This window comes from Mesoplodon bidens, assembly GCF_964165515.1.
Source record: "Mesoplodon bidens genome assembly, chromosome: 7".
In the NCBI taxonomy this organism is placed as follows: domain Eukaryota; kingdom Metazoa; phylum Chordata; class Mammalia; order Artiodactyla; family Ziphiidae; genus Mesoplodon; species Mesoplodon bidens.
Genome location: NC_138164.1, coordinates 37,202,003 through 37,214,580, shown reverse-complemented (window position 1 = coordinate 37,214,580; position 12,578 = coordinate 37,202,003). Strand labels below are relative to the sequence as shown.

The window sequence follows — 12,578 nt, the reverse complement described above, 5'->3', positions numbered from 1 at the left end:
CAGTTTGGGATTCTACCATTTAGGAAAGATAGTCCACTTAATTTTAGAAATAAGAGATTTAATATATAATACCTAATAATACTTTTATGTATTTTTTTACTGAAAACATTTATTGTAATACTGTGAAGAAACTATGCCATTCTAGTCTTCAAGACTTAAATGAATCAAGTGTTTATTAGCTGTTGTAGTTTTTAAACTAATAAAAGTCACTACATCAGCAATTTGTAAATACAGTTTTTAAAATAATGCCTTAACAACTTTACAGTGGTTATAATGACTGTATTTAGGCCTAAAGTTAGTTAATAATTTGACATGAAGGCTTTTTAATAGTTTGATGGTGCAGATCAGGGATAGGTAAACTCTGGCTGGTGGGCCAGATCCAGCCCGTCGCCTGGCTTTGTAAAGGAAGTTTTTCTGGAACATAGTCGCACCCATTGTTTACGTGGTAGTTATGGCTCCTTTCACCCTACACCAGTGGGGCCGAGTAGTTGCAACAGAAACTGTATAGCCCACAAATCTGGAAATGTTTAAATTTAGATTTTAAAAATTGAAAACTTCTTTGAGCTTATACAGGGCAAGTCCATTGACCCCTGAGGTAGAAAACAGTCAGGAACTTGGGTGCGGAAGCCAAATGGCCTAGGTTCAAATTCCCTTTCTCCCATTTCATAGCTAGTGACCATGGGCAAATCACTTAACCTCTATGCCTCATTATGAGGTTTAAATGCACTTATTTGTATAAATAGTGCCTGGCACATACTAAGCGCTGTGTAAGTGATTGCTGTTGTTTCTGCTTGGAGCTTTAATAAGTTATTGTTAATAGAAAAATGACACTAATGATTTTCCTTATAGAGTAACAAAGGCACTTTGAGTCTTTTACATTTTCAGGAATGTAATAAGACTTTTTTCATTGACAGTCAGTGTTCCCTGTTACCAAAATTTACTTTATGAATATAAAGAATTGAATATCTTCAAGACAGTACTTTTGCTTAAATGTCAAACCATTATTTTCCCAAGGCACATCAAACTGGCTCTGCATAGTCCAGGCCTCTAAAGCTTGTGTGCACACCCTAGGTAGCATGTGAGATACATTTTGTAAATATAGTTTTTTAAATAATGCTTGAGACTTCCCTGGCGGTCCAGCAGTTAACACTATGTGCTCCCAATGTAGGGGGCTTGGGTTCGATCCCTGCTCAAGGAACTAGATCCCACGTGCCTGCCATAACTAAGAGCCCACATGCCACAACTAAAAGATCCGGCATGCTGCAACTAAAGACCCGGCACAGCCAAACAAACAAACAAGCAAATAAATAAATAAATCTTTATAAAAAAATAAGTAAAATAAAATAATGCCTTAGGAGTTAGGAAAAGAAAATATTAGAACATTTTTACCTTTGTATTATTTTTAAAAATCTGTGTAGTTTATCATGTACATAAATTATATGTATGGAACTTTGTGTATATAATGTGTTAATAAATAAGATGCATATTAGAAAGTTTTTTTATGGTTTGCCCAGTCAGGTGTTTGGAGGCCATTGGAGGACAGGATGATGAAATATAGGGCCTCAGCAAAGGTAGAATTTAGAACCAATTCCCTGACTTAGAAGATAAGGAAAATAATTCATAGACTGTAATTGAGTTGTCCAACTTTGCATAAGTGTTCAGAAACAGGAAATGCAGTGGCTAGAATCCAATCACTGACCGAGCAGAATCTGGGTCACTGGACTCGTAAACCAGAAGTGACTGTTGAATTTCTCAGGTTGATGCTCCTGGCATATATGCTTGATCTGTGTGTGTGTGTAACTCTCTGACAGAATAAGCCATACTCAGGCACACCCTGTTTCCTTATTCAAGCATCTTAATTTCATCCCATTAAATCTTTGAAGTATCCGACTACCAGAAGGCATGAAGAAACCTGGGCTGAGAGTCTTCATTCCAGGAGACGTGATCTTGACTGCATGGCTGGTTTGAGGCGCATCACTCTGAACTGCAACCCGCTCATTGGTGACCTGGGTGCAAGTGCTTTGGCAGAATCTCTTAGTGAGGATTTATGGCTTAGAGGGAAATTCTAAAATTGAAAATATTGAATTTTTAATATGAAATATGCTTAGCTTTTGGCATGATACTATTGTGATAGGATGTTTTAAAGCCTCATTTTACTGATAGCTTTTATTTTGCTTTTCAATTTTCTCTAAGAGTTGCATATATCCTTTACAGAAAATACAGAGTTACAAGAGAACCTATAATTTTAATACCCAGATATAATCACTGTTCATTTTGGCGTATATACTTTCAGTCTTTTTTTCTTCTACAAATATATATGTACACTTAGGGATTCCAAAAATAGAATTGTAGTATACTTGCTATTTCACATTCCTGCTTTTTTCACTTAAAGATGTATCATGTAGTATTGCGTCGTATTGATGTCCCATAGTTTAATCAATTCTTTGCAATTCTATTTAGACAGTTTGTTTGCTTTTCCCTGTCAGAAACAATGTGAATACGTTGTATATACATCTCTGTGTCCATCGGGATTACTTCTGTAGAATAAGGTACTACAAGTGGAATGACTAAGTGTGACCTATTTTTAAGACATTTGATACACATGGCCAAATTACCACCCAGAAAGGCTATGCCAATTTGTAGTCCACCCCAACAGTAGATGGGAAGCCTGCCTCTCACAAACACTGGCCTGTAGCACTTGTAAAAAAATGTGAAACTACAAAAATGAGTACCTGTCCATTTTCTATGCAAGTGGGATTACTCCAAATTTTATAACTTTTTTCAATTAATTTAGTATGAGCATTTTAGCAAATCAGTAAATTTGCATCTCCTACATCATTTTTTGTGATTGTTCAGTATTCCATTATATGAATATGCCACAGTGCACATACCTTATCCATTCTTGTATATAAGCTTTGTCCAGTTTTTCAGTTACAAAGAGTACTCTGATATATATCCTTACCTATATCTCTGACTATTTCTTTTGGTTAAATTCTTAGAACGAGAGTTGTTGGATCCAAAGGGTATAGACATTATTTAAAGGCTTTTCTTACAGAATCTTGGCTTCATCTGATAGGACAATAACCACATTTTGTTTTATTTTGTATTCATTTGATTGACTGGTGAGGTTTACTGGCTGTTTGTATTAATTTGGCTATTTGGTTAATTATACCCTGTGTCCATTCTTCTGTAGTGAGAGTTTGTAAGGGTTGTATCATATCCTGTCAGATCCGTATGTCTGACTTGCTATTTCTATGTGTCATGGGGGTGTTGAAAGACTCCAGTTATTTTAATGTGATGGTCCACACAACACTTAAACATAAGACTCATGATAGTTTCCTTTCATGTAATATTTTTTAATACCTGTGCTTTAGTGATGATCCCTTTGGTTTAAATGAGTAGGTTGTTCAGCCCCAGAACTACTAGAATTCATGATCAGTTTTTCTGGGTTTTGTCTGACCTTTTACTGCGAGGGTTCTTGACCATCCTACTTTCATGATAGGTTTTTAGTATGTATTCTCTATTCACACATTGTTGAAAGTTTTTATTATTTGTATCCTCTTAGATTTGTCTTTTTTTCCTCTAAAACTAACAGTTATTACATTTCTTCTATTTTGTTTTCCCCTTTGAACTAGTTTCAAGTGTGATTTGGAGCTGAAGATCATGATCAAAAGAATGCAGTGCATTTCTGAGCTCCACCAGGTTTTGCTTGTGAGGTTTACATGCCCCTGCCGCCCTTGCTAATTATGAACTGAGATTCATTTTGTGATGCTTTTTGCTCATAGGTTATATACAGTTATTTTTCAGTTCTGTAATTGTAAAATACGTTGTATGATTTATTGGTACTAAAGCCAGGGTTATCACTGCACATCCAAGAAGAGGTTTTTAAATTGGATTATGCATTATGTGTGTGCGTATATGTTTCTGTTTTTTTCCATACCCAAAATTACAAACCTGCCATGACTTGTCTTGTGCAGGACTCTTCCACACGTGAGAAAATGAGAGTTGTCTATATGTTAAATCTGTAGAGTTAGCAAGTGACCTTTTGTCTTTCATCGAAAGCACTTGACCTGCAGCAGTGCGGCCTCACCAGTGAAGGAGCAAAGGCTTTACTAAAGGCCCCTGAAACCAACAGAACTCTGCTCGTTCTGGATATAAGAAAAAATCTGCTTGTTGGTATGTGGTCACTTTTTTTAAATTGATGAACACATAGCAAAACAAAAAGAATTTGTTCAGGTATTGACAGTTTTTTAAAACTTAATGTGTTTAACTTTCCTCATCATATCCAGTTGGCCCGTGAACAACGTGGGGTTAGGGGTGTCGACCCCTACACAGTTCAAGATCTGGGTATAAGTTTATAGTCAGTGGTTCCACATCTGTGGATTCAACCAACCTTGGATCATGTAGGACGATAGTACCTATGTATTGAAAACTATGCGTGTGTCAGTGGACCCGCGAGGTTCAAACCCATGTTGTTCAAGCTTCAACTGTACTTTTCTAGTGTTGCACTTCCCTTATGTTTTTAGCAGCTACTGTACTAACTAAAGTGAATTATACTTGTCAATTTTTCTTATCTCTACTCTGAATAGAGGTGAACCTAGATACTAAGCCTGCTTCCACCAAGAGCATTCTTTCTTTCCTGTGCAGCCTCTGAATTCTTGCCAGGAGTACTTTATTCATTTGTCAGATTCACAAGTAATTTTGTAATCATCTTCTGTGTGCCAGATACGGGTTTAGGGACTAGGGATAAAGCAGTGAACCAGACAGACAAAAGTCTTGCCCTCATGGAACTTACATTCTAGTGAAGGACATCAGATAGAAATGAGTAAACAGATAAGTCATATAATTTTAGAGAGTAGGAAGTGCAAAACTATCTTAATGTAAGGAGAGTGAGGGAGAGCAGGTAGGACTCCATTGGATAGGTTTGTTAGGGGACAGCTTCACTGGAGAAGTGGCATTTGAACGGAGACCTGAATGAAGAGAGGAGCAAGCCATGGAAGATGTGGAGTAAGCACATTCCAGGACAAGGAGGCAATGAGTATGTAGGCATGTAGGTGGGTGGAGTATTTAAGGAAAAGCAAGGAGGCCAATCTGGGCAGAGTACTGAGTGAAGAAGAGTGTGGTATGACATGAGGTCAAGGAGCTAGCCAGGGGTCTGCTCTTGTAAAGTCTTGAAGGCCAGAGTAAAGATGTGGATTATTCTAAATGAGTAGAGGGGTTTGAACTGGAAAAAGGCATGATCCAAATCGTATCTGAATAAGGTGACCTGGTATAGAGAAGGGACTTGGGAGGATAAAGAAGAGGAACAGGGGGCTTCCCTGGTGCCGCAGTGGTTGAGAATCCGCCTGCCGATGCAGGGGACGCGGGTTCGTGCCCCGGTCCGGGAAGATCCCACATGCCGCGGAGCGACTGGGCCCATGAGCCATGGCCGCTGAGCCTGCGCGTCCGGAGCCTGTGCTCCGCAACGAGAGAGGCCACAACAGTGAGAGGCCCGTGTACAGCAAAAAAAAAAAAAAAAAAAGAGGAACAGGGAGACCAGTTAGGAGACTATCACAGTGCTCCAAATAAGAGATGTTTATGGCCTAGGTTAGGTTGGAAGTTTGCAGCAAATGAAAAGTGGTTGAATTCAGGTTGTGTTTTGAGGGTGTAGCTCTCAAGACCTGCAGATAGATGAGGTATGAAGGAAATAGTAACAAGGAGACAAGTCGTTGATGATTATGTGTGCAACTGGGTAGTATCACTTAGAAGAAGGGAGCTGATGGGAGGAGCAGCTTTTGAGGGAATATCAGGACTTGGTTTGTTATCTTGGATGTCCTGGTTTGATATCTTAGATGCTCTTTAGGTATCTAAGCGTCTGGACGGTGCTCAGACTGTACTTTGTATCCAAAGGTATCCAAAGCCACTTCAGATGCAAAATGTTTCAAGTTGACCTTTGCTGCTGCCAAAATAGTAGCCACTGTGGGCAGTCTGCAAGATGGCATCTTAGGTTTCTGAGGAAGAAATTAGAATACACAAAGGGGGAAATAAGTGTATAATTATATAATGTAGATTTCATATTTAAATGTCTGGGAAAAGCAATAATTAGTTGGCTTTTGGTTTTAAATGGAAATAGCCACTCATTGGAAAATAATTAGTCTAATTTCAATTCATTTTACTTTAGATCATTCTGTGATGAAAACAGTTACCAAACAAGTTCTCCAGATAGAAGGAGTGCCAAGTCAGAGGTATATAGCATGTTTCAGTTCTCTTGGAAGAATTTCTCTTTAATGGCTTGGTTTTCTTTCTTTCTTAAAAGAAAATTATCAAGGTACTTTCTGCCATCTTAAAACTAAGATTTTAGTCAAATCAAATGGCTTTTCTGTTTTTGAAAATGTTGTGTGATGCTTTAATTTAGGTTCCCAGATATGCAGATTGAAAACCTTTTAACTTTTTATTTTCTGTAACATATTATCGTTAGTCACAAATAGTCTTTTTTTTTTTGGTGATAAGAATGAATAGCAGGAGCAGCATTTGTGAAACCAAATCTAATATGAAACTGACTCTTTCTTGTGAGTAAATTTGAATATTGAAACAGCAAAACAATAAGGTTTAATAAAAAGCAAAATAAATTTTTTATGTTTATGATCTGCCAATTTCCCAGAAAGGGTTTTGTGGTGACTTTAGTTATATACTAGATACATTAAAATCACCAGTGGACAACACATCTTTTATTCAGGTGCCCTCTGAAAGTTTTAAAAATTTGTTGACTTCATATCAATGAACGGTCCACTTTAAAATGGTTAAAATTATAAATTTTCTGTTTTGTGTCGTTTACCACAATTTTTAAAAAATGTGTTGTTTGAAGATTTTTGGGTTTTATAAAGGTATTAGCATAAAAATGAAAAATTTAAAAGACCACCTCTAATCCCATTATCTATCAAGCAATATTTACATTTTAATTTTCTCTTCCTGCTGTCTATAAACATAATTCCACATAGCTTCAATATAATTTGCCATTCTTATCTTTTCATACTAAATTTAAATTCTGTGATTCATAGTTATACTTTTTAACATTGCATTCACAAGGTTTCATTGAGTAGGTCAATTTTTTAAATTGGTGAAAAATTGGAAATAACCTCAAATAAACTATTGTAAACATCTTCATAAATACAGCTTTTTTTTTTCTACTTCAAGTTGTATGTTTTTGATTCTCTATTAATCAACTTGCTTGGACAATAGTGTATTAAATAAGTTGTTAAGAGTGTTTATGAAGTCAAAAAAAAGCTTATGATCGTCTGCCAATTGTTATTTCAAGAGTGATATTTTATTTTTTTTAAGGTGAAAATTACTTGCTTTTATTTATTGTTAAAACAACTTTATGAAATGATTTGCAATGCAAAATGTGGAAAACTGCTTTGAATAACTGGGAAATAGCTACAGCATGGGAAAACGTATGTAAACAAACTTCACTGCCACCAAACTAGAATCTACTAATTTATCTCAGATGGCATCACAGAGTAGCAATGGCAGCTTCTGGTAAACGGAGAAACAGCAGCAAAGTCCTGCAGTGAAGCTGTGATTAATTACCAAACTGAACTGTTCACTCCACTAATCCTACAACTTCCCTACATTTATCTGTCTATACATTCCTACTTACTACAGGACAAACACCCACCGAAGTGGTTCCAAAAAACAAATGAGATAGAAATTCACAATTATAAAACAAATCCAATAGAAGGCAGTGGAGGAAACTGGGAACTACTGCAAAGTTTTACTGTCTAGTCCAGGTGATGAAAACAAAGTTTTTCTTTCAAGGCTGACCACTGTCAGGAATGAAATTAAGTATCAAAACTCTCCTCACTTCTCTAGGAGTGATTCTAGCTCTTCTTGCAAAGAGCTGAGCTGCTCCTTTTCTCGGTCTTCCTTTTGTTTCAGTTCATCCAGCACAGCCTGAAATCTGTTCTTGAGAGCCAGGTTCTCCACTTTCATGATGAGATCCTCCTGTCGCTTTGCCCTGTCCTGGGTCTCTTGGAGCTTGCCTTTCATGTTATCAATCTGTTTCTGAATTCCCATAACCAGCTGATTAGTTCCCTCGTTTTCTTGGTGGTGTTCATCTGACTCATTTAGCTTGTGCTGTAGCTGCCTTTCCAGATCTTCCTCAGTGTCAATGATGTTTATATCTTCTTCATCTTGATGCTGTGTCTCATCTTCATCTTCACTGCTGCTGCTGAGGTCATTGAATATCTCCCGAAGCTCATCATGTTCTAATGAGTCATGGCCCTGCCTGTGGCCAGACATTCCTGGGGAAGAGATATCAAGGCCTTGACTTTCTGCTTCTTTTGTTTCATCTTCAGCAATTATTTCCCAACGGGTACTGACAGCTTCAGCATCTGTGCTCAGCAACCGCTTTACTTCTTTTTCCACATCTGGAGACTCAATATATTTCTTCTTTGCTGTCTTACGGAACCTTCTCTTTCTGACATTTTTTAGAGGCAGAGTAATTCCATGGTTCCATATAAACTTTTTCTCTTTGTCCTTATCCTTTTTCTTGCTTGCTTTGGGATCAGCAGTGGCAACTGGTTCCTCAACAGGAGGATAGAGATCACCATCAGCTGTACAGACAAGCATCTGAGAGATATCAGCTGTCTTGTAAAAGGTTTTTTTATCAATGGTTTTCAAACTTTCCATAACACATGGCAGATCTACCAATTTTGACGCCAATGGGACCTGGTCCACTCTGACAATTCCATGACGCCCATCAGGGTGTAACTCAATTGTCAGTCTGTCCTTCAGGTTGACATGACCAGACTGTATCGCCCGCCTCACAGTAGAGGCATACTCCGGAGGTAGGCGTAAGATAAACTGGCTCTCTACTTCGTGAGGAGCATCATCTTTGCTCTTACTCATCTTTACTTCTTTGTGACTCAGTTTTTCTCTAATAACCACTTGTTGCACTAAAAAATTTCAGCTATTTCAACAGAAAGACCAGTTCTTTATAAATTGACGTCTTTAATTACAAAGAGTTCTAGGTAGAAGAGCAACTAAGCGTCTATTCGGAATTAAGTTCCAAGTCTTTCTAAATATGCTGTGACAATACCAGTCGTTAATGACGCATTGCCTTACTCAGGTCCATTTAAATCTGTTAGCTGCAATGCCAAGTTCCAACCTCTAGATAGAGGTTGTCCTGCCGCTGCAGGACAACGCAGGGAAAGCAAATGGCGGCTCCTACGGAATGATTTTCGGCACAGAAAGTAAGGCTCAGCAGATACTCCCAATCCACAAACTCTCCCGGAACAAAGATACGCAAAAAGCGGGGCGTAGTGAGCTCTCTTCGCCTCGGGTACTTACAACCCAGTGACGGTTATAAGTCCAGTTTCTCCGGACAGGCGCGAGCGGGAAACGAAGCCACTCAGAGAAAGGCGGCCGGGAGCCGAGAGTCTCCTTCCGAATTCCTTTGTTCTTCCCGGCACTTGGCAAAGCGATCCGCTGATTATCGGTGAAACGGCTGAGGACGGGCAACGCGAAATCTCGCCAAGAACCGCAGCTCCGAACGCCAGATTCTGCAACTCCGCAGCTCAGGCGGCCTCCGTCCGTTACAGCAGACCTAGCCGAGAAAAAACAGCTGCGTCACCACGCGAGACCGGCAGCTGCTGTGAGTCGCAACACGCCTCGGGCGGAAGTGCGAGCTGCCCCAGCGCGCGCAGGCACAACGTGCGATTAAGCTATCCGGCGTCTTGTCGTCTCGCGAGAACTTAGCCTTAAAGGGATGAAGACTTTCGCCAAGAGCTGTTGGTTTAAAAGTATTTAGAGGAAACGGTTCTAAGAAGGACATGGATTCTCCCGCGCGCCTCCGCTACCCCCTCCGCTAAAGAGAGTGATATTTTAATAATCAAATAGTACATTCAAAGAAGTTAAGATTTGTGATATCACACTAATTAGATATTATTATTAAAAATTTATATCCTATGTAAAGCATTCTTAAAATAGCTACATTGACTTTTGCTATGATATTAGAAATGGAAGGATATATAAATAAAACATGTATATGTACAACATATTTGGAATTCTGTAAAATTAGTACAGAATAATAGGGCATCACGGAATGAGAACAGTTAAACATTTTTTTTTAGTTAGCATGATTAAACAAAGTGGAAATGTAACTGCAGTATACAAGCTCATTGAGCTCTTTTAAGAGTAATTTTATTTCTTGGGCTTTTTTTTTTGTATTTGCCTCAGTTATTTGGAGACATAGAGGTAAGCCAAATCAGTATCTGGGTATATACCTAGATCCAGGGGAGTATAGGGGTGAAATAATGGTGTGAATTGTGTCACATTTATATTGTACTTATGTATGCCTAATAAAAGATGGGAACTTTTATTAGAAATTTTTTAATCTCCTAACAAGAAAAGTGTAATTTTAAAAAATTTTAATACATATATATATTTGTGTGTGTGTGTGCGTGTGTGGTACGCGGGCCTCTCACTTTTGTGGCCTCTCCCGTTGCGGAGCACAGGCTCAGCGGCCATGGCTCACGGGCCCAGTTTCTCCGCAGCATGTGGGATCTTCCTGGACCGGGGCACGAACCCGTGTCCCCTGCATCGGCAGGTGGACTCTCAACCACTGCGCCACCAGGGAAGCCCTCCTATATATTTTTAAGAGGCATGTAAATCACAGAGGATCGTGTGGTGATTATCAATAAGCTACACTCTATGAAATATTTGTCCTATATTACCGAATACACTCCATTTTACCCTGCATCCTAATGCTGCTAAAATATAGTAGAAAGCAGCAGCATAGCACAGGGAGATCAGCTTGGTGCTTTGCGATGACCTAGAGGGGTGGGATAGGGAGGGTGGGAGGGAGGCTCAAGAGGGTGGGATATGGGGACATGTGTATGCATATGGCTGATTCGCTTTGTTGTGTAACAGAAACTAACACAGAATTGTGAAGCAATTATACTCCAATCAAGATCTATTAAAATAAATAAATAAAATAACATAAAATATAGTAGCTTTGAAGGATAAATATAACCATTTTAACCTATGATGTTTGTTTTCAGTAAATTCAAATTAAATATTTAAATGTGAATTTTAATATATGGCTTGTTCTAAGTAAAATATTAACACGTAGGTCTAGTTTTTGCAACCAAATGTTTCCTATAAAGATACTTGCCTCTTTACTACTGAAATATAGGGTAAGTCTCCACATTTCACTCTTTCATCCAGTGGGTTTCATTTGTTTTTTTGTGTGTTTTCTATATGAAATCAAAGGAGCAGTGAAGGTTGACAGGCTTATAGGAGGGTAAAATTGACTCACCTACCCCCCAGCAACTTGCAGCCTTATAACTTGTATTGTTTTTCCATAGAAAAATTCATCTTAAATTTAACTTTTGGTCTACTTCTGAAGATTCTGTTTGGCAGAAGTCATGGGTGTATCTGTGTTTCTGTGTCCTTGAGATTCAGAAATGCCAAAGGTGTTCTAAGATTCAGGAAACTTGAGTGTTTCTGCATGATACATAAAATGTATCATACTTTGGGATTTTTTTTAAACTTTTATTTTTGCATTTCTGCACATCTCAATACTTTTGTTTTAGTTAAAATAACTTGTTACTGTAGAGAACTTATGTTTTTTAAAAATGCTGGCTTATGGAAAACCTTTGTACAAAACCGATCCTCTTTTTAATGGGCTTGGCATCGTTGTCAAGTGCCTTTTTGATTCCTTTCGACGTGTGCACGTGTGACATTTGCTCTGTAGACCTTTGGTGCATCTTGATTCCTTCTTTTCATGCTTTGTCAAACGTAGTCTTGGCCGCAAAGAAGCCTGTAAGTAATGGAAGGAAATACTCTGCTGGTAAAGAATGTTACCCTCCTGAAGCGCTACCACCTGGAGTGTCTGGTTTCCGGCCATTGTGTCCTGCAGAAAGTGCAAAAAGCAACAGGTAACCTGTTTGCATTCCCTGTCTTTTTCAGTCATTTAGAGTTCTTTATTTTGGAACTTGTATTATGTGGGTGGTCTCTGGTGCTTTGTGTAGAGGAAAAAAGGTAACTCACACATGGCTTCTGCCTAATGAGCCCTCTAAGGAAGAAAAATTAAAAGTAATTGGGAGTTTCAAGTTGTTTCTCAAGTGTCACAACAGAGGTAACTCCGTGGGAGTCTTGAGGAGACTAAAATGATCACCAATTGTGCATGTGAGAGAAGTTTGATTAAAGGCAGGTGTAGTTGAGCGAAGCCCTACAGCACAGAAGTAGGAATTTGGATACGTATGAATGGGAAAAAAGACATTTTAGGCATGGGAAATAGTTTAATGCAGAATGGATGAAAAATGTGCATTAGACCTATTCTAAATCAACTGGCTTATTAACTCAGTAAATCAGATTTAGTGAGTCAAACTAGCATTACCTGATTTCTTATCCAGGGGATAGCTGTTCATAGTAATTTTTGTCACAGAACAGTAAATAAAATGGTTGAATTATAGCTTTAGGCTTGCTAAGTGAAATAGATGGCTCTAGATGATCTTCAGGTGACTTACTTGGTAGTAATCAGGAAATTGGGGATTAACAATTGCTTAAGAAAACAAAGAGAATTGATTTTAAATAGT

The 12,578-nt window shown here is 38.4% G+C and overlaps 2 protein-coding genes and 1 pseudogene across 3 annotated transcripts in view; 1 reads left to right on the top strand and 2 right to left on the bottom strand.

Annotated features, from left to right (window-relative positions):
• LOC308620761 (uncharacterized protein) overlaps positions 1 to 12,578 on the top strand; it is a gene marked incomplete at its 3' end in the record, with an annotated part of 448,069 nt that overhangs the window by 252,431 nt on the left and 183,060 nt on the right. The gene's annotated exons all lie outside the window — the stretch shown is intronic.
• The window catches only part of LOC308620057 (centrosomal protein of 78 kDa-like), a 220,436-nt pseudogene that overhangs the window by 141,182 nt on the left and 66,676 nt on the right, over positions 1 to 12,578 (bottom strand). The gene's annotated exons all lie outside the window — the stretch shown is intronic.
• On the bottom strand, positions 7,837 to 9,057 carry LOC308620058 (transcription initiation factor TFIID subunit 7-like; the record flags this gene model as incomplete). Its single annotated transcript, XM_081239397.1, has 1 exon — positions 7,837 to 9,057. Exon 1 carries the CDS (start codon positions 8,884 to 8,886, stop codon positions 7,837 to 7,839), a length of 1,050 nt encoding a protein of 349 aa, XP_081095523.1. The 5' UTR covers positions 8,887 to 9,057.